Genomic DNA, 20,552 nt, shown 5'->3' on the forward strand with positions numbered 1-20,552 from the left:
TAAATAGCTCTTATTATTTTGAGATACGTCCCATCAGTACCTAGTTATTGAGCGTTTTTAGCATGAAGGGCTGTCAAATTTTTCCAAGGCCTTTTCTGCATCTATTGAGATAATCATGTGTTTTTGTCTTTGGTTCTGTTATATGCTGGATTACGTATATTGATTTGCGTATGTTGTACCAGCCTTGCAGCCCAGGATGAAGCCAACTTGATGTGGTATAAGCTTTTTGATGTGCTGCTGGATCTGGTTTGCCAGTATTTTATTGAGGATTTTTGCATCAATGTTCATCAGGAATATTGGTCTAAAATTCTCTTTTTTTGTTGTGTCTCTGCCAAGCTTGGTATCAGGATGATGCTGACCTCATAAAATGGGTTAGGGAGGATTCCCTCTTTTTCTGTTGATTGGAATAGTTTCAGAAGGAATGGTACCAGCTCCTCCTTTTACCTCTGGTAGAATTCAGCTGTGAATCCATCTGGTCCTGGACTTTTTTTGGTTAGTAGGCTATTAATTATTGCCTCAATTTCAGAGCCTGCTGTTGGTCTATTCAGGGATTCAACTTCTTCCTGGTTTAGTCTTGGGAGGATGTACCTGTCCAGGAATTATTATTTCTTCTAGATTTTCTAGCTTATTTGCATAGAGGTGTTTATGGTATTCTCTGATGGTAGCTTGTATTCTGGGGGATCGGTGGTGATATCCCCTTTATCATTTTTTATTGTGTTTATTTGATTCTTCTCTCTTTCTTCTTTATTAGTCTTGCTGGCGGTCTATCAATTCTTTTTTTTTTTTTTTTTTTGATGCAGCATCAGTGTTTTACTTCAGTGAATGAAAATAATAGTCACAACTCAATGAATGGAAATTTAGCATGAATATATGCACCTTACCAGAGATGTTTGCTACTAATGTCATCTTAGCAATTCCATATTCCTTACAAAGTCAGTATAATTGTTGTAAAAAAATTAACTGTGGTTCTGAATACCCATTCACAGTTGACCTCAACAATGTATCTGATGTAGGAGACTGAATATCCGTGACAGGCAGAAGCATGTGATGGTCCTCAGTCCCAAGTGGAAGAGCTAATGGTAAAGTCATATCAGAAAACTTCACATCCATAGTGTCTGATAAAGGACTTTTTTTGTATGGAATCTTGTTCACTCAAAGTATCGTCCTCTACACTGGCGTCTAGAGTTTTATCTGTACCAGAATGGACTTGTTTGGTGCTTCTTTAAATTTTTAATATCTGTGTAAGAATTTTCACATAATTCACACTAAACGGTTCTCTCATGTATGGGACCAAAGTGTTTGTTGAGCTCATCCTGAGGAAATAAAACTTTTCCCACAAATACCATATTGTATGGTTTTTCACCTGTATGTTTTCGAGAATGATGATAAGATAACTAGAGACAGCAAAGGCTCCCACGGTATCACATAAATAAGGCTTTTCTCCATATGCCTACAGACATGATAGTTCATGTGCTGGCTTGAGCAATCTCTGTCCCACCTATCACAGACATATGGCTTCTCTCCCTGTGCTTCCTTGCATGAATCTTGAGATTTGCTATAAGTTGCACTGTAAGTTGCTACATCACATTTTATTTATTTATTTATTTATTTATTTTTTATTTATTTATTTTTTATTATACTTTAAGTTCTAGGGTACATGTCATGACGTTTATATCATGTATAACTCCCAATGCAATCCCTCCCTCCTCCCCCCTCCCCATGATAGGCCCCAGTGTGTGATGTTCCCCTTCCCGAGTCCAAGTGATCTCATTGTTCAGTTCCCACCTATGAGTGAGAACATGCGGTGTTTGGTTTTCTGTTCTTGTGATAGTTTGCTAAGAATGATGGTTTCCAGCTGCATCCATGTCCCTACAAAGGACGCAAACTCATCCTTTTTTATGGCTGCATGTATTCCATGGTGTATATGTGCCACATTTTCTTAATCCAGTCTGTCACAGATGGACATTTGGTTGATTCCAAGTCTTTGCTATTGTGAATAGTGCCGCAATAAACATACGTGTGCATGTGTCTTTGTAGTAGAGTAATTTATAATCCTTTGGGTATATACCCAGTAGTGGGATGGCTGGGTCATATGGTACATCTAGTTCTAGATCCTTGAGGAATCGCCATACTGTTTTCCATAATGGTTGAACTAGTTTACAATCCCACCAACAGTGTAAAAGTGTTCCTATTTCTCCACATCCTCTCCAACACCTGTTGTTTCCTGACTTCTTAATGATTGCCATTCTAACTGGTGTGAGATGGTATCTCATTGTGGTTTTGATTTGCATTTCTCTGATGGCGAGTGATGACGACATTTTTTCATGTGTCTGTTGGCTGTATGGATGTCTTCTTTTGAGAAATGTCTGTTCATATCCTTTCCCCTTTTTGATGGGGTTGTTTGTTTTTTTCTTGTATATTTGTTTGAGTTCTTTGTAGATTCTGGATATTAGCCCTTTGTCAGATGAGTAGGTTGCAAAATTTTTCTCCCATTCTGTAGGTTGCCTGTTCACTCTGATGGTAGTTTCTTAGCTGTGCAAAAGCTCTTTAGTTTAATTAGATCCCATGGTCAATTTTTGCTTTTGCTGCCGTTGCTTTTGGTGTTTTAGACATGAAGTCCTTGCCCATGCCTATGTCCTGAATGGTACTACCTAGATTTTTTTCTAGGGTTTTTATGGTATTAGGTCTAACATTTAAGTCTCTAATCCATCTTGAATTAATTTTCGTATAAGGGTAAGGAAAGGATCCAGTTTCAGCTTTCTACTTATGGCTAGCCAATTTTCCCAGCACCATTTATTAAATAGGAATCCTTTCCCCATTTCTTGTTTTTGTCAGGTTTGTCAAAGATCAGATGGCTGTAGATGTGTGTATTATTTCTGAGGACTCTGTTCTGTTCCATTGGTCTATATCTCTGTTGTGGTACCAGTACCATGCTGTTTTGGTTACTGTAGCCTTGTAGTATAGTTTGAAGTCAGGTAGCGTGACGCCTCCAGCTTTGTCCTTTTGACTTAGGATTGTCTTGGCAATGCGGGCTCTTTTTTGGTTCCATATGAACTTTAAAGCCGTTTTTTTCCAATTCTGTGAAGAGTCATTGGTAGCTTGATGGGGATGGCATTGAATCTATAAATCACCTTGGGCAGTATGGCCATTTTCACGATATTGATTCTTCCTATCCATGAGCATGGTATGTTCTTCCATTTGTTTGTGTCCTCTTTGATTTCACTGAGCAGTGGTTTGTAGTTCTCCTTGAAGAGGTCCTTGACATCCCTTGTAAGCGGATTCCTAGGTATTTTATTCTCTTTGAAGCAATTGTGAATGGAAGTTCATTCCTGATTTGGCTCTCTGCTTGTCTGTTACTGGTGTATAAGAATGCTTGTGATTTTTGCACATTAATTTTGTATCCTGAGACTTTGCTGAAGTTGCTTATCAGCTTAAGGAGATTTTGGGCTGAGACAATGGGGTTTTCTAAATATACAATCATGTCATCTGCAAACAGGGACAATTTGACTTCTTCTTTTCCTAACTGGATACCCTTGATTTCTTTCTCTTGCCTGATTGCCCTAGCCAGAACTTCCAACACTATTTGAATAGGAGTGGTGAGAGAGGCATCCCTGTCTTGTGCCAGTTTTCAAAGGGAATTTTTCCAGTTTTTGCCCATTCAGTATGATATTAGCTGTGGGTTTGTCATAAATAGCTCTTATTATTTTGAGGTACGTTCCATCAATACCGAATTTATTGAGCGTTTTAGCATAAAGGCTGTTGAATTTTGTCAAAAGCCTTTTCTGCATCTATTGAGATAATCATGTGGTTCTTGTCTTTGGTTCTGTTTATATGCTGGATTACGTTTATTGATTTGCGATGTTGAACCAGCCTTGCATCCCAGGGATGAAGCCCACTGATCATGGTGGATAAGCTTTTTGATGTGCTGCTGAATCCGTTTTGCCAGTATTTTATTGAGGATTTTTGCATCGATGTTCATCAGGGATATTGGTCTAAAATTCTCTTTTTTTGTTGTGTCTCTGCCAGGCTTTGGTATCAGGATGATGTTGGCCTCATAAAAAGAGTTAGGGAGGATTCCCTCTTTTTCTATTGATTGAATAGTTTCAGAAGGAATGGTACCAGCTCCTCCTTGTACCTCTGGTAAATTCAGCTGTGAATCCATCTGGTCCTGGACTTTTTTGGGGGTAGGCTATTAATTGTTGCCTCAATTTCAGAGCCTGCTATTGGTCTATTCAGGGATTCAACTTCTTCCTGGTTTAGTCTTGGAGAGTGTAAGTGTCCAGGAATTATCCATTTCTTCTAGATTTTCTAGTTGATTTGCGTAGGGCATTTATAGTATTCTCTGATGGTTGTTTGTATTTCTGTGGGGTCGGTGGTGATATCCCCTTTATCATTTTTTATTGCGTCTATTTGATTCCTCTCTCTTTTCTTCTTTATTAGTCTTGCTAGCGGTCTGTCAATTTTGTTGATCTTTTCAAAAAACCAACTCCTGGATTCATTGATTTTTTGGAGGGTTTTTTGTGTCTCTATCTCCTTCAGTTCTGCTCTGATCTTATTTTTCTTGCCTTCTGCTAGCTTTTGAATGTGTTTGCTCTTGCCTCTCTAGTTCTTTTAATTGTGATGTTAGAGTGTCAATTTTAGATCTCTCCTGCTTTCTCTTGTGGGCATTTAGTGCTATAAATTTCCCTCTACACACTGCTTTAAATGTGTCCCAGAGATTCTGGTATGTTGTATCTTTGTTCTCATTGGTTTCAAAGAACATCTTTATTTCTGCTTTCATTTCGTATGTACCCAGTAGTCATTCAGGAGCAGGTTGTTCAGTTTCCATGTAGTTGAGCGGTTTTGATTGAGTTTCTTAGTCCTGAGTTCTAGTTTGATTGCACTGTGGTCTGAGAGACAGTTTGTTATAATTTCTGTTCTTTACATTTGCTGAGGAGTGCTTTACTTCCAATTATGTGGTCAATTTTGGAATAAGTGCGATGTGGTGCTGAGAAGAATGTATATCTGTTGATTTGGGGTGGAGAGTTCTATAGATGTCTATTAGGTCCGCTTGGTGCAGAGATGAGTTCAATTCCTGGATATCCTTGTTAACTTTCTGTCTCGTTGATCTGTCTAATGTTGACAGTGGAGTGTTGAAGTCTCCCATTATTATTGTATGGGAGTCTAAGTCTCTTTGTAGGTCTCTAAGGACTTGCTTTATGAATCTGGGTGCTCCTGTATTGGGTGCATATATATTTAGAGAGTTAGCTCTTCCTGTTGAATTGATCCCTTTACCATTATGTATGGCCTTCTTTGTCTCTTTTGATCTTTGATGGTTTAAAGTCTGTTTTATCAGAGACTAGGATTGCAACCCCTGCTTTTTTTTGTTCTCCATTTGCTTGGTAGATCTTCCTCCATCCCTTTATTTTGAGCCTATGTATGTCTCTGCATGTGAGATGGGTCTCCTGAATACAGCAGACTGATGGGTCTTGACTCTTTATCCAGTTTGCCAGTCTGTGTCTTTTAATTGGAGCATTTAGTCCATTTACATTTAAGTTAATATTGTTATGTGTGAACTTGATCCTGTCATTATGATATTAACTGGTTATTTTGCTCGTTAGTTGATGCAGTTTCTTCCTAGCCTCGATGTTCTTTTACATTTTGGCATGTTTTTGCAATGGCTGGTACCTGTTGTTCCTTTCCATGTTTAGGGCTTCCTTCAGGGTCTCTTGTAAGGCAGGCCTGGTGGTGACAAAATCTCTAAGCATTTGCTTATCTGTAAAGGATTTTATTTCTCCTTCACTGATGAAGCTTAGTTTGGCTGGATATGAAATTCTGGGTTGAAAATTCTTTTCTTTAAGAACGTTGAATATTGGCCCCCACTCTCTTCTGGCTTGTAGAGTTTCTGACGAGAGGTCTGCTGTTAGTCTGATGGGCTTCCCTTTGTGGGTAACCCGACCTTTCTCTCTGGCTGCCCTTAAGATTTTTTCCTTCATTTCAACTTTGGTGAATCTGGCAATTATGTGTCTTGGAGTTGCTCTTCTGGAGGAGTATCTTTGTGGCGTTCTCTGTATTTCCTGAATTTGAATGTTGGCCTGCCCTACTAGGTTGGGGAAGTTCTCCTGGATGATATCCTGAAGAGTGTTTTCCAACTTGGTTCCATTTTCCCCCTCACTTTCAGGCACCCCAATCAGACGTAGATTTGGTCTTTTTACATAATCCCATACTTCTTGCAGGCTTTGTTCATTTCTTTTTCTTCTTTTTTCTTTTGGTTTCTCTTCTCGCTTCATTTCATTCATTTGATCCTCAATCGCTGATACTCTTTCTTCCAGTTGATCGAGTCGGTTACTGAAGCTTGTGCATTTGTCACGTATTTCTCGTGTCATGGTTTTCATCTCTGTCATTTCGTTTATGATCTTCTCTGCATTAATTAGCTGTCAATTCTTCCACTTTTTTTCAAGATTTTTAGTTTCTTTTCGCTGGGTACGTAATTCCTCCTTTAGCTCTGAGAGGTTTGATGGACTGAAGCCTTCTTCTCTCATCTCGTCAAAGTCATTCTCTGACCAGCTTTGATCCGTTGCTGGCGATGGGCTGCGCTCCTTTGCAGGGGAGATGCGCTCTTATTTTTTGAATTTCCAGCTTTTCTGCCCTGCTTCTTCCCCATCTTTGTGGTTTTATCTGTCTCTGGTCTTTGATGATGGTGACGTACTGATGGGGTTTTGGTATAGGTGTCCTTCCTGTTTGATAGTTTTCCGTCTGACAGTCAGAAGGACTGTCTGTTGGTCTGTTGGAGATTGCTTGAGGTCCACTCCAGACCCTGTTTTCCTGGGTGTCAGCAGCAGAGGTTGCCGAAGATAGAATATTGCTCAACAGCGAGTGTACCTGTCTGATTCTTTCTTTGGAAGTTTCCTCTCAGGGGTGACTCCACCCTGTGAGGTGTGGGGTGTCAGACTGCCCCTAGTGGTGGATGTCTCCCAGGTAGGCTACTCAGGGGTCAGGGACCCACCTGAGCAGGCAGTCTGTCCGTTCTCAGATCTCAACCTCCGCGTTAGGAGATCCACGGCTCTCCCCAAAGCTGTCAGACAGAGTCATTCGCGTCTGCAACGGCCCCGCTCTTTCCCCTATTGGACTGCAGCTGTGCGCTGTCCCCAGAGGTAAGTCTACAGAGACAGGCAGGCTTCCTTGAGCTGCTGTGAGCTCCACCCAGTTCGAGCTTCCCAGCGGCTTTGTTTACCTACTTAAGCCTCAGCAATGGCGGGCCCCTCCCCCAGCCTCGCTGCTGCCCTGCCCTTAGATCGCCGCAGACGGCTGTGTTAGCAGTGAGGGAGGCTCCGTGGGCGTGGGACCCTCCCGCCAGGTGTGGGATATATTCTCCTGGTGTGCCTGTTTCCTTAAAGCGCAGTATTGGGGTGGGAGTTACCCGATTTTCCAGGTGTTATGTGTCTCAGTTCCCCTGGCTAGGAAAAGGGATTCCCTTCCCCCTTGCGCTTCCAGGTGAGGCGATGCCTCGCCCTGCTTCAGCTCACGCTGGTCAGGCTGCAGCAGCTGACCAGCACCGATTGTCCGGCACTCCCTAGAGATTGACCCCAGTACCTCAGTTGAAAATGCAGAAATCACCGTTCTTCTGTGTCGCTCACGCTGGGAGTTGGAGACTGGAGCGGTTCCTATTTGGCCATCTTGCTCCGCCCCCTCCATACATCACATTTATAGAGTTTTTCTTCACCATGATGCATGCGACTGTGGAAGACTAGCTGACATTTCTGAGCAAATCCTTTATCACACAATTCACATTGGTATGGCTTCTCACCTGTCTGAGTTCTTACATGCGTTTTCAGCTGGTTACATTGGTAAATGCCTTTCCACATAAGTGGCAGACGTAAGGTTTACTCCTTATGTATTCTCATGTGCCTTCTCAAGCTGCTGACTTCTGAATACTTACCTGATGTCATGTTACACATTGGCTTGGCCTTGGAATACCTCTGATCAGCTCTTTCCCTGGTATTCTCGCCTCATAAGACTCTTGACACTGGCTATTTTAGACATAGAGTGTTCTTTCAGAACACAGTTTGGCTGTGATTTTCCACATTTCCGTTTCACTGTAACAGTCTGCACAATATATGTGCTGGAAAAGTGTTTTCCACAACTGATATCAGCTTGAGTTCTGAATTTTCATTTGTGCAACTTGTTCTACTACAGGTGTGGACAGTTTATTTGCATCTAGGAATAATTCAACAGATGCATTCTCTAAGATGTCACTGGGATATTGCAGTGTTTTATTCTGCCCTGTTTTCGGGGAGTTGAAAGACTTCTTCTTCTTTTTTGTTTGAGATGACATTTTTTGCTAATGCCCCTTGTTTAGGATTTGCCTGAACCGTATCTGTAGATACTTCTGATTTCTCTCTATTATTATAATCTCACAGAGTAAGAAGACAAGTCTGTTGATTAAATTCAATGTTTCCAGTAATACTAGATATCTCTGTCAAGATTTAAAGTTCCTGTGTATATAAACTCCAACAGTTTCTGAAATCCATCAGCCTTCACCTGACTCTGATCAAGAAAGACATTGTTCTCAGAAGTGCTTCTGTAGATCGCACCAAAATACTCACTAAAGGAGGCCAGCACATTCCTGTGAGCTTTAAACTGGAATTCCCCAATCTCTATGGTGCAGTCACAAAGAAAACCTGCTTCCCGCTGTTTGTTCAGTCTCTCTAAAAGGTGCTCACAGTGGTGCAAATACTGCATTTTGATATCAGAATGGAATTTTACCCATGATCGATAGCAACCCAAGTGGGGGAACACAGTTTCTTCACTCTGTCTCTGCCATCTTGGGAGGACGTCACCTCGGTCTGTCAATTCTGTTGATCTTTTCAAAAAACCAACTCAACTCCTGGATTCATTGATTTTTTGAAGGGTTTTTTATGTCTCTATCTCCTTCAGTTCTGCTCTGATCTTAGTTATTTCTTGCCTTCTGCTAGCTTTTGAACGTGTTTGCTCTTGCTTCTCTAGTTCTTTTAATTGTGATAATAGGGTGTCAATTTTAGATCTTTCCAGCTTTCTCTTGTGGGGATTCAGTGCTATGAATTTCCCTCTACACACTGCTTTAAATGTGTCCCAGAGATTCTGGTATATTGTGTCTTTGTTCTCATTGGTTTCAAAGAACATCTTTATTTCTGCCTTCATTTAGTTATGTACCCAGTAGTCATTCAGGAGCAGATTGTTCATTTTTCATGTAGCTGAGCGGTTTTAAGTGAGTTTCTTAATCCCGAGTTCTAGTTTGATTGCACTGTGGTCTGAGAGACAGTTTGTTATAATTTCTGTTCTTTTCCATTTGCTGAAGAGTGCTTTCCTTCCAACTATGTGGTCAGTTTTGGAATAAGTGCGATGTGGTGCTGAGAAGAATGTGTATTCTGTTGATTTGGGATGGAGAGTTCTGTAGATGTCTATTAGGTCCGCTTAGTGCAGAGTTGAGTTCAATTCCTGGATATCCTTGTTAACTTTCTGTCTCATTGATGTGTCTAATGTTGACAGTGGGGTGTTGAAGTCTCCCATTATTATTGTATGGGAGTCTAAGTCTCTTTGTAGGTCTCTAAGGAATTCCTTTTTGAATGTGGGTGCTCCTGTATTGGGTGCATATATATTTAGGATAGTTAACTCTTCTTGTTGAATTGATCCCTTTACCATTATGTTATGGCCTTCTTTGTCTCTTTTGATCTTTGATGGTTTAAAGTCTGTTTTATCAGAAACTAGGATTGCAACCCCTGCTTTTTTTGTTTTCCATTTGGTTGGTAAATCTTCCTCCATCCCTTTATTTTGAGCCTATGTGTGTCGCTGCATGTGAGATAGGTCTCCTGAATATAGCACACGATGGGTCTTGACTCTTTATCCAATTTGCCAGTCTGTGTCTTCTAATTGGAGCTTTTAGCCCATTTACATTTAAGATTAATATTGTTATGTGTGAATTTGTCCCTGTCGTTATGATGTTAGCTGGTTATTTTCCTCATTAGTTGATGCAATTTCTTCCTAGTATCGATGGTCTTTATGATTTGGCATGTTTTTGCAGTGCTGGTACCAGTTGTTTTTTTCCACATTTAGTGCTTCCTTCAGGAGCTCTTGTAAGGCAGGCCTGATGGTGACAGAATCTCTCAGCATTTGCTTGTCTGTGAAAAATTTTATTTCTCCTTCACTTATGAAGCTTAGTTTGGCTGGATATGAAAATCTGGGTTGAAAATTCTTTTCTTAAGAATGTTGAATATTGGCGCCTACTCTCTTTTGGCTTGTAGAGTTTCTGCCAAGAGATCTGCTGTTAGTCTGATGGGCTTCCCTTTGTGGGCAACTCGACCTTTCTCTCTGGCTGCTCTTAACATTTTTTCCTTCATTTCAACTTTGGTGAATCTGACAATTATGTGTCTTGGAGGTGCTCTTCTCGAGGAGTATCTTTGTGGCATTCTCTGTATTTCCTAAATTTGAATGTTGGCCTGCCTTCCTAGGTTGGGGAAGTTCTTCTCGACAGTATCCTGCAGAGTGTTTTCCAGTTTAGTTCCATTCTCCCTCTCACTTTCAGGTACTCCAATCAGACATAGATTTGGTCTTTTCATATAGTCCCATATTTCTTGGAAGCTTTGTTGGTTTCTTTTTACTCTTTTTTCTCTAAACTTTTCTTCTCGCTTCATTTTATTCATTTGGTCTTCAATCACTGATACCCTTTCTTCCACTTAATTGAATCAGCTACTGAAGCTTGTGCATGTGTCATGTAATTCTTGTGCCATGGTTTTCAGCTCCATCAGGTCATTTAAGGTCTTCTCTATGTTGTTTATTCTAGTTAGCCATTCCTCTAATCTTTCTTCAAGGTTTTTAGCTTCTTTGCGATGGATTCGAACATCCCCCTTTAGCTTGGAGAAGTTTGTTATTACCGATCGTCTGAAGCCTTCTTCTCTCAACTCGTCGAAGTCATTCTCCATCCAGCTTTTTTCCATTGCTGGCGAGGAGCTGTGTACCTTTGGAGGAGAAGAGATGATTTGATTTTTAGAATTTTCAGCTTTTCTGCTCTGGTTTCTCCCCATCTCTGTGTTTTTATCTCCCTTTGGTCTTTGATGATGGTGACATACAGATGAGATTTTGGTGTGGATGTCCTTTCTGTTTGTTAATTTTCCTTCTAACAGGACCCTCAGCTGCAGGTCTGTTGGAGTTTGCTGGAGGTTCACTACAGACGCTGTTTGCCTGGATATCACCAGCAGAGGCTGCAGAAGAGCAAACATTGCAGAACAGCAAATATTGCTGCCTGATCCTTCCTCTGGAAGCTTCGTCTCAGAGGGGCACCCAGCTGTATGAGGTGTTAGTCGGCCCCTACTGTGAGGTGTCTCCTAGTTAGGCTACTTGGGGATCAGGGACCCACTTGAGGAGGCAGTCTGTCTGTCCTCAGATCTCAAACTCCATGCTGGGAGAACCACTACTCTCTTGAAAGCTGTCAGACAGGGACATTTAAGTCTGCAGAAGTTTCTGCTGCCTTTTGTTCAGCTATGCCCTGCCCCCAGAGGTGGAGTCTACAGAGGCAGGCAGGACTCCTTGAGCTGCGGTGGGCTCCATCCAGTTTGAGCTTCCCGGCTGCTTTGTTTACCTACTCAAGCCTCAGTAATGGTGGACGACCCTCCCCCAGCCTTGCTGCTGTCTTGCAGTTTGATCTCAGACTGCTGTCCTAGCAGTGAGCAAGGCTCTGTGGGCGTGGGATCCTCTGAGCCAGGAATGAGATATAATCTCCTGGTGTGCAGTTTGCTAAGACCATTGGAAAAGAGCAGTATTATGGTGGGAGTGTCCCGATTTTCCAAGTACCATCTGTTGTGGCTTCCCTTGGCTAGGAAAGGGAATTCCCCAACCCCTTTGCTCTTCCAGGGTGAGGCAATGCCCCGCCCTGCCTCAGCTCATACTCCACGGGCTGCACCCACTCTCCAACAAGACCCAGTGAGATGAACCCAGTACCTCAGTTAGAAATGCAGAAATCACCCATCTTCTGTGTCATTCACACTGGAAGCTGTAGACTGGAGATGTTCCTATTCGGCCATCTTGGAACCTCCCATCGATATCTTCTTTAATGTTTATATTTTCTTATTGTCTATTTACTTTGGATGTGATTCATTCTTCTATTTCTAATTTCCTAAGAAGGAAGCGTAGATTATTAATAATAGATTATTCTTCTATTCTAATATATGCATTTCGTTCTATAAATATTTCTCTAAGCACTGCTTTCATTGCCCACAAATATTAAATTGTGTTTTCGTTTTTATATAATTCAAAATGTCTTAACATTTCGTATTTTATTTTATTTATTTTTTGTAGACTTGAGGTCTTGCCATGTTGCCCAGGCTAGTTTCAAACTCCAGGCTTCAAGTGATCTTCCTGTCTTGCCCTCCTAAAGTGCTGAGATTACAGGTGTTTGCCATGATGCCCAACCTTACTTTTCTTTTGTGTCTTTGACTCAGGTTTTATTTATAAATGTAATTATTTGGGGCATTTGCAGCTTTTAAAAATTGATTTCTGGTATAATTTAATTTGTGGTCTAATTATATATTTCATAAGATTTCTGTTCTTTTAGATTTCTTCAGGTGTATTTTATGTCCCGGAATATGGTCTATCTTGTTGATTGTTCTGTGTGACTTTGAGATGAAAGCATATTCTGCTGTTGTATCAAGTGTTACAAAGATGCCAATTAGATTCAGTTGATCGATCATGCTGTTTGGGTCAACAATGTCCATGCTGATTTTCTGCTAGCTGAATCTGTCCATTACTATTAGAGGAGTATTGAAGTCTCCAACTCCAATAGTAGGTGTGTCTCTTTCTCCTTGTAATTCTGTCAGTTTTTACCTCATGTATTTTGATGCTCTGTTATTAGGCACATTCACATTAAGAATTGTTATGTCTTCTTAGACTCTTGCCCTCTTTATTATTACATTATGATTTGATATCATAATATTTTTCCTTGGTAGTTTTCTTTGTTCTGAAGTGTGCTTTTTATGAAATTAATATAGCTACTCCAGCATTCTTTTGATTAATGTTAGCATGATATATCTTTCTTTATACCTTTACTTTTAATCTGTCTTTGTTTTCTTTACATTTTAATTTTTATTTCAGTAGATTTAGGGGAATAAGTGTTTTTGGTTACATGAATGAATTGTATAGTGGTGAAGTCTGGGCTTTTAGTGTGCCCGAATAGTGTACATTATACCGAATAGTAAGTAATTTTTCAGCCCCCTCTCACCACCCCTCTTCTGAGTCTCCAATGTCCATTGTACCACTCTGCATGCTTCTGCATACTCAGATCTTACCTCTCACTAATAAATGAGAATATGAGGTATTTGGTTATCCATTCCTGAGTTAGTTTACTTGGAATAATGGTCTCCAGTTCCAGTTTCTGTAAAAGACATTATTTTGTTCTTTTTCATGGCTGAGTAGTATTCCATTGTGTGTGTGTGCACACATATATACCTACTATATTTTCTTTATCCACTAATCAGTTGATGGACACTTAGATTGATTTCCTACCTTCGCAATTGTGAATTGTGCCAATATAAACATAGGAGTGCAGGTGTCTTTTTTGATGTAATGACTTCTTTTTTCCTTTAGGTAGATACTCAGTAGTGGGATTGGGGATCGAATAGTAGTTCTACTTTCAGTTATTTGAGAGATCTCCAAACTGTTTTCCATAGAGACTGTATGAATTTACATTCCCACTCAAAGTGAATAAGCATTACCTTTTCACCACATCTGCATCTTTTGTTTTTTGACTTTTTAATAATGGCCTTTCTGAGTAGAGTAAGGTGGTATCTCATTGCGGTTTTAATTTCCATTTTCCTGATGATTAGTGATGTTGAGCATTTTTTCATGTTTATTGGCCATTTGTATATCTTTTGAAAAATGTCTGTTCATGTCGTTTGCCCACTTCTAAATGGTTTTTTTTTTTTTTTCTTGCTGATTTGTTGGAGTTTCTTGTAGATTCTGGACACTAGTCCTTTGTCAGCTGTATAGTTTGTGAATATTTTATCCCATTCTGTAGGTTGCCTATTTACTCTGTTGATTATTTCTCTTGTTGTGCAGAAAGATTTTAGTTTAATTAAGTCTCATTTATTTACTTTTGTTTCTGTTATATTTGCTTTAGGTGTCTTAGTAATTTTTTTTTATTAGGCCAATTCCTAGAAGCATTTTTCTAGGTTTTATTCTAGAAGTTTTATAGTTTCAGGTCTAACATTGTATGTACTTATTTAAAATGACATCTTTTAAATAACATAGTTGGCTGTTAATTTTTGCACACTATGACAGTCTATCCTTTAATTTTTTAGATCATTGATGTTTAAAATGGTCATAGATAATGGTGTGATAGTATCTACTATATTGTTTGCTATCTTCTACTTATTATTTTTGTTTTTATTTTTGTCTTTCAGTCTTCTTTTGCCTTCTCTTTTTTAAGAGAACATTTTATATAATTTTATTTTCTGTCTTGTCTTACCATATCAATTATACTTCCTCTTTTTCATGTTTTAGTGGTTGCCTTAGAGCTTGCAATATGCATTTATGGTTAGTTTATGTCCACTTTTCGTATTCCAATAAACTAGTTATGGGTTGTACAGGATTGACAGACTATTTCCAATTTCTCCCTTTCATTCCTTATAATGGTACTATCATTCTTTTTACTTATTTGTAAGATATAATGACCAAATGTATCATTGCAATTATTATTATAGACAAATTCTTATCTGTTAGATCCATTAATAATTTGAAAAATAAAATATTTAATCTTCATTTATTTCTTTTCTGGTGCTCTTTTTTCTTTCTTTTTAGGTCTGCATTTCCGACATATCATTTTTCTTCTACTGGAGATCTTTTAACCTTTCTTGCAAGACAAGTTTAGTGGTGACAAAGTGCTTTAATTTTTGTTTGTTTGAGGAAGTCTTTATTTTACCATCACTTTTGAAGGATAATTTCATGGAATACACATTTCTAAGTAGTTAACTTTTTTCTTTCAACACCTTCAAATATTTTATGGCACTCTCTTCTCTCTGCATGGTTTCTTAAGAGAAGTCTGATATAACTCTTTATCCTTGCCCCCCTATATAGTGAGTTGTTTTTCTCTCTAGCTTCTTTCAAGATTTTCTCTTGTGTTTTATTTCCTGCAGTTTTGAATATCATATATGTACATGGAGATTGTTTGGTATTTATCCTGATTGGTAATTATTAGTATTTATTGTATTATTGTATTTATTGGTATTTATCCTGAGCTTTCTGGATGTGGGGTTTTATATCTGTCTTTTATTTTGGAAAATTCTCAGTCATTATTGCTTGAAATATTTCTTCTGTTTCTGCCTCTTTTTCTTCTCCTATTGGTACTCTGAATATGCATATATTAACATCTTGTTCATCAGTTCCTGAGTATTCTACTCAATGTTTTTCATTTTTTTTTTCTCTTTGCATTTCAGTTTCCCACATTTTTGTTGACATGTATTTAAGCTTACTGGTTCTTTCCTCAGTCTTGTTCAATCTACTGGTGAACCCTTTAAAAGTAGTCTTCATTTCTGCTACAGTGTTTTTGATTTCTAGTCTTTCCTGTGTATTCTTTCTTGCAGTTTTCATCTGCCCACTACTATTACCTATTTGTTCTTACGTGCTGTCCGCTTTTTATATTAGAGCCCTTATATTAATTATAATTATTTTTAATTTAGTTTTATATTTCTTTTTTGTTTGTTTCTGAGATGGAGTCTTGCTCTGTCACCCAGGCTGGAGTGCAGTGGCATGATCTCAGCTCACTGCAGTCTTCACCTCCCCGGTTCAAGTGAGTCTCATGCCTCAGCTTCCAGAGTAGCTGGGACTACAGGAGTGCACCACCACACTTGGATAGTTTTTTGTATTTTTAATAGAGATAGTGTTTCTCCATGTTGGCCAAGCTGGTCTCGAACTCCTAACCTCAGGTGATCTACCCACCTCGACCTCCCAAAGTGCTGGGATTACAGGTGTGAGCTACCGCACTTGGCCTACAGTCTTATATTTCTACAATGTCTGCCTTACCTACATTTGATTCTGATGCTCCTTTTTCTCTTCAGACTGTGTTTATTGCCTTTTAATAAAGCCAGTGATGATGTTCAGATGAAAGGAACTGAGCGAAACAGGTCTTTAATGTGAGATTTTGTGTTGATCTGACTAGGAGCTAGGCTGTGCTTAGTTTGCTGTAGCTGTCATTGTCTGACTCTAAAATTTTCTCTGGCATCATTGTTTTTGTGCTCAGATTTTCTCATTTCTTGTTAAATAAGACTTGAGACTTGCAGTTCTTTCTGCTGTAATCCTCTCAGTACTGGCCATACTAGCATGCTTCTGTTCTTGGGATTCTGCCCTTGTTAATTTCTTATTCTCTGTATTCATGTCTCTGTAGTTTTTGAGGGAGCAGATTTTCCTCTGACTTCAGTTCTCTGTTGGATATAAGAAAATGTGTGGATTTTACACTTGTTCAGCTTTTTTCTTTTTGTCAGAATGGGTATAATGACTTCAAGCTTTTTATGTGTTGGACCAGAAATTGGAATCCTGGATCAGTCACTTTTTAATCTCTTGGCTTTAGGTTCTCTATCTCTAAAATAAAGGGTAACATCACTAGTTGGTGGCTTAATGCTCATCTAGCTCTAGCATTCTGTTCAGTCCTTAATCACTGACTTTCATGAATATCCCAATATGTAATGTTTGTTTTCCTTCTTCTATAGGCAGACCTACAGGTGGACAAGGAGAGGCACAATTTTTTCGAGTCCTCTCTTGATTATGTTTATCAAATCCAGGAAGTTCAGGAGTCCAAGAAGTTCAATATTGTGGAACCTGTAAGTTTTCTCTGTTGATGAATGGTCTAAAAATATTTATCAAATGCCTGGTAAATGTACAAACTTTGATCATAAAAACAGAATCTCAAAGAACTTGAAGGATAATCATTGGAAATGTCTAGAACATAGTCTAACTTATGTTTTTCTTGTTCTTTAGTATATATTTTTCTCTCTTTTCCCCTAACCTTTTTCTCTATTTTTCTGTGGCTATTTTCTTTCTCTTTCCTTTTTTTTCTCTCTCCTTCCCTCTCCCTTCCAGAATTCTCTACCACTCTTCCTATTACTTTGTTTCCTTCCCTTCCTCCTTCTCACACTTTCAGGAGCCTCTAAAAGTCTCTCTCATATACCAGGTACTGTGCTAGGGACTTCTGTCCCTTGCAGTCAATGACTTCTTATTCTACTACTTTTACTTCTGTCTTGTGTAGTTTTTTCCATTTCACATTTTTTCATTCCATTTACTTCTGTCTTGTGTAGATTTTTCCATTTCATATATTTGTTTGAGACAGGGTCTCACTGTCACCCAAGCTGGAGTGCAGTGGTGCTATCTTGGGTCACTACAACCTCTGTCTCCTGGACTCAAGTGATCCTCCCACCTCAGCCTCCTGAGTAGCTGGAACTACAGATGCATGCCACCATACCGGGCTAATTTTTTGTATGTTTTTGTAGAGATAAGGTTTCACCATATTGCCCAGGCTGGTCTCCAACTCCTGGGCTCAAGTGATCCCCCTGCCTTGGCTTCCCAAAGTGCCGGGATTACAGGCATGAGCTACCGTACCCAGCCCGTGTATTTAATTTTTAACGGGATTGAAAATTTATACAAATATATATTATATATCATTTATATGTCTTTTTCTGCAACCCTGTGAATCATTTCTAATTTTAAAGTTGGTTTAGACTCTATTGATCTTTTAGCATTATGACAGTCTTCATTAAAGTAAGGTAGAAAATCTTGATTTATTCATTTATTTATTTACTTTCATTCGTTCAAGAAATATTTATTGAGCACCTATTGTTTGTGGTTGCTGAGGATATATAGAGGAAAGATGCAGTTCATTCACATACTGTTCAAATGATGAATGTCTTTATATGAGATCTGAGCAAGCTCTGGGTTAATAAATTTGTTAATAGTTCTTATTTTCTGAAGCTGAGTCAAGGGTAAATGTTTAACCTGAAATGAAAACAGTGATGTGTAGACTGGTTTGTGTTTGACTGCTATACTGGGTAAACACCATGGAATTTTGTTGTTGTTGTTTGTTTGTTTTTTGTTTTTCTGAGACAGAGTCTCACTCTGTCACCCAGGCTAGAGTGCAGTGGTACAATCTCGGCTCACTGCAACCTCTGCCTCCCGAGTTCAAGCAATTCTCCTGCCTCAGCCTCCCAAGTAGCTGGGATTACAGGCACATGCCACCACGGCCAGCTAATTTTTGTATTTTTAGTAGAGATGGGGTTTTACCATGTTGATCAGGCTGGTTTCGAACTCCTGACCTCATGATCTGCCCGCCTCGGCCTCCCAAAGTGCAGGGATTACAGGTGTGAGCCACTGTGCCCAGCCACACCATGGAGTTTTTTGGTGAGTTCATGTTTCTTTTATTTAGTTTATTAGAAGATACTGGTGACAAAGTTATTTTTACATGTTTTCCCTAGGTCTTGGCCTTTCTTCATAGTCTGTTCATTTCTAACAGCCTGACTGTGGAGCTCACACAGGATTTCCTCCCATACAAACAGCAGCTCCAGCTCAGTTTACAGAATGTGAGTTTGCATGTGGATTTTTCTCACCAGTCTTTCCATTCCGATTGAATTTCAGCCCCAGCGACCTTGATTTTTGGGATTCTAGGTTACTGCATCCTAGCCAATTTGTTGGGATATACTGGTGTGGATCACAAATATTTAGTGTATCAGACTGTTCTTGCTCTTCCACTTTCACCTCTTTCCTGTTTTTGAGGCTGACTGCTGTTCAAACCCACCCTTCCACACACAAATACCTTCATCTATGCAATATTTATTAAGTATGCTAATTTGCTGCATCTCTGTCAGATCAGGACACAGCTATAGGCTATTTGAGCCCAGGCCTTAAGTTACTTCCCTGCTCAGTCAAAACACTCTCACTGTGGATTTTATTACCACAAACACTCATTTTATCTTCTCTTTCTTTTCTCAGTACTTATTAGTAGCGTCACATAAATTATTTTTAAAGGTTTTCTCTACCTTCTTTGTCAAGATGGGCATGTAGGCACAGTGTTCCCATCCTTTTCATATATATTCTTTTACATGTTCCTTTATTCAACCCAGATTAAACAAGTGTTTATGGAAAAAATGAACATAAGCTCTGTGCCAGGCATTGTGAAAGGCACTGGATATGCCATGAGGATGCATGCAAGTTTTTCTGTCTTGAAGGAACATACAGTTTCTTGTAGGAGACAGAAATAAACAGAGATAAATCATAATCCATAATGATAAGTGCTGTAATAGAATCAAAGCCAAAGGTTTTTAAAAAGTTCATAGCATTTGGCTACCTGGTAGAGTCAGAGAAGGCATTACTGAGTTGGTGACTTTAGAATGGATGTTAAGGCCGGGCGCGGTGGCTCAAGCCTGTAATCCCAGCACTTTGGGAGGCCGAGACGGGCGGATCACGAGGTCAGGAGATCGAGACCATCCTGGCGAACACAGTGAAACCCCGTCTCTACTAAAAATACAAAAAACTAGCTGGGCGAGGTGGCGGGCGCTGTAGTCCCAGCTACTTGGGAGGCTGAGGCAGGAGAATGGCGTAAACCCGGGAGGCGGAGCTTGCAGTGAGCTGAGATCCGGCCACTGCACTCCAGCCTGGGCGACAGAGCAAGACTCCGTCTCAACAAAAAAAAAAAAAAAAAAAAAAAAGAATGGATGTTAAATTGCATGAAATATATAGATGTAGTTTTAGATGAAAAATGCTGGTAAGTTATAGTGAAAATAAGCCCCCTTGGTTGTTTAGGAGGACTGGGATTTACAGTTGTTATTATTTTTTCTTTCTATATACTCTCCTTGCAGAAAGGAACTAGGGGCTCTCACATTCTCCAGAATTTCCTGATTTACAACATCTTCCTACTACAACCAAGTTAATCCCTTGAATCTTCCTCTATATATCACTTGATGTGTACAAATGTAACAACAAGCCTTGAATGTATACATATGGGTGACTATTAACAGGATAAGCATGGGCGAACTAGATGGGCAGCACAGATCACCTCTCTCACTAACATCATGTCATAATTTTAAGACTGGGTACTAAAAACTTATCTGTCGTGATTTTCTTTTCTTTTTTTTTTTTTTTTTGAGACGGAGTCTCGCTGTGTTGCCCAGGCTGGAGTGCAGTGGCGTGATCTCGGCTCACTGCAAGCTCCGCCTCCCGGGTTCACGCCATTCTCCTGCCTCAGCCTCCGAGTAGCTGGGACTACAGGCGCCCGCCACCTCGCCCGGCTAGTTTTTTGTATTTTTAGTAGAGACAGGGTTTCACCATGTTAGCCAGGATGGTCTTGATCTCCTGACCTCGTGATCCACCCGTCTCGGCCTCCCAAAGTGCTGGGATTACAGGCTTGAGCCACCGCGCCCGGCCTCTGTCTTGATTTTCATACCCACATTTCAACACATGTCTTACCATCGTGTTTTAGTTGTGTAGATTTGAATAGATTTATTCTCATCATTAGGTTTTGGTATTTGTGAGTATGAAAACATAGCTACTGTCGGCCCTTCTCCCAA

At 39.6% G+C, this 20,552-nt stretch overlaps 1 protein-coding gene and 1 pseudogene across 3 annotated transcripts in view; one reads left to right on the plus strand and one right to left on the minus strand.

The window, feature by feature from the left end:
* OPHN1 (oligophrenin 1) overlaps window positions 1-20,552 on the plus strand; it is a 400,049-nt gene that overhangs the window by 217,680 nt on the left and 161,817 nt on the right. For all 3 annotated transcript variants that reach the window (XM_033200949.1, XM_033200948.1, XM_033200947.1), the window contains exons 7-8: window positions 16,710-16,820; window positions 18,465-18,569. In XM_033200949.1, the coding sequence (XP_033056840.1) occupies window positions 16,710-16,820; window positions 18,465-18,569 (216 nt within the window). The remainder of the gene's footprint in view (window positions 1-16,709; window positions 16,821-18,464; window positions 18,570-20,552) is intronic.
* LOC117078405 lies at window positions 902-8,811 on the minus strand (annotated as a pseudogene).

This window comes from Trachypithecus francoisi, unplaced genomic scaffold (assembly GCF_009764315.1).
Source record: "Trachypithecus francoisi isolate TF-2019V2 unplaced genomic scaffold, Tfra_2.0 Lachesis_group6, whole genome shotgun sequence".
NCBI classification, from domain to species: Eukaryota; Metazoa; Chordata; class Mammalia; order Primates; family Cercopithecidae; genus Trachypithecus; species Trachypithecus francoisi.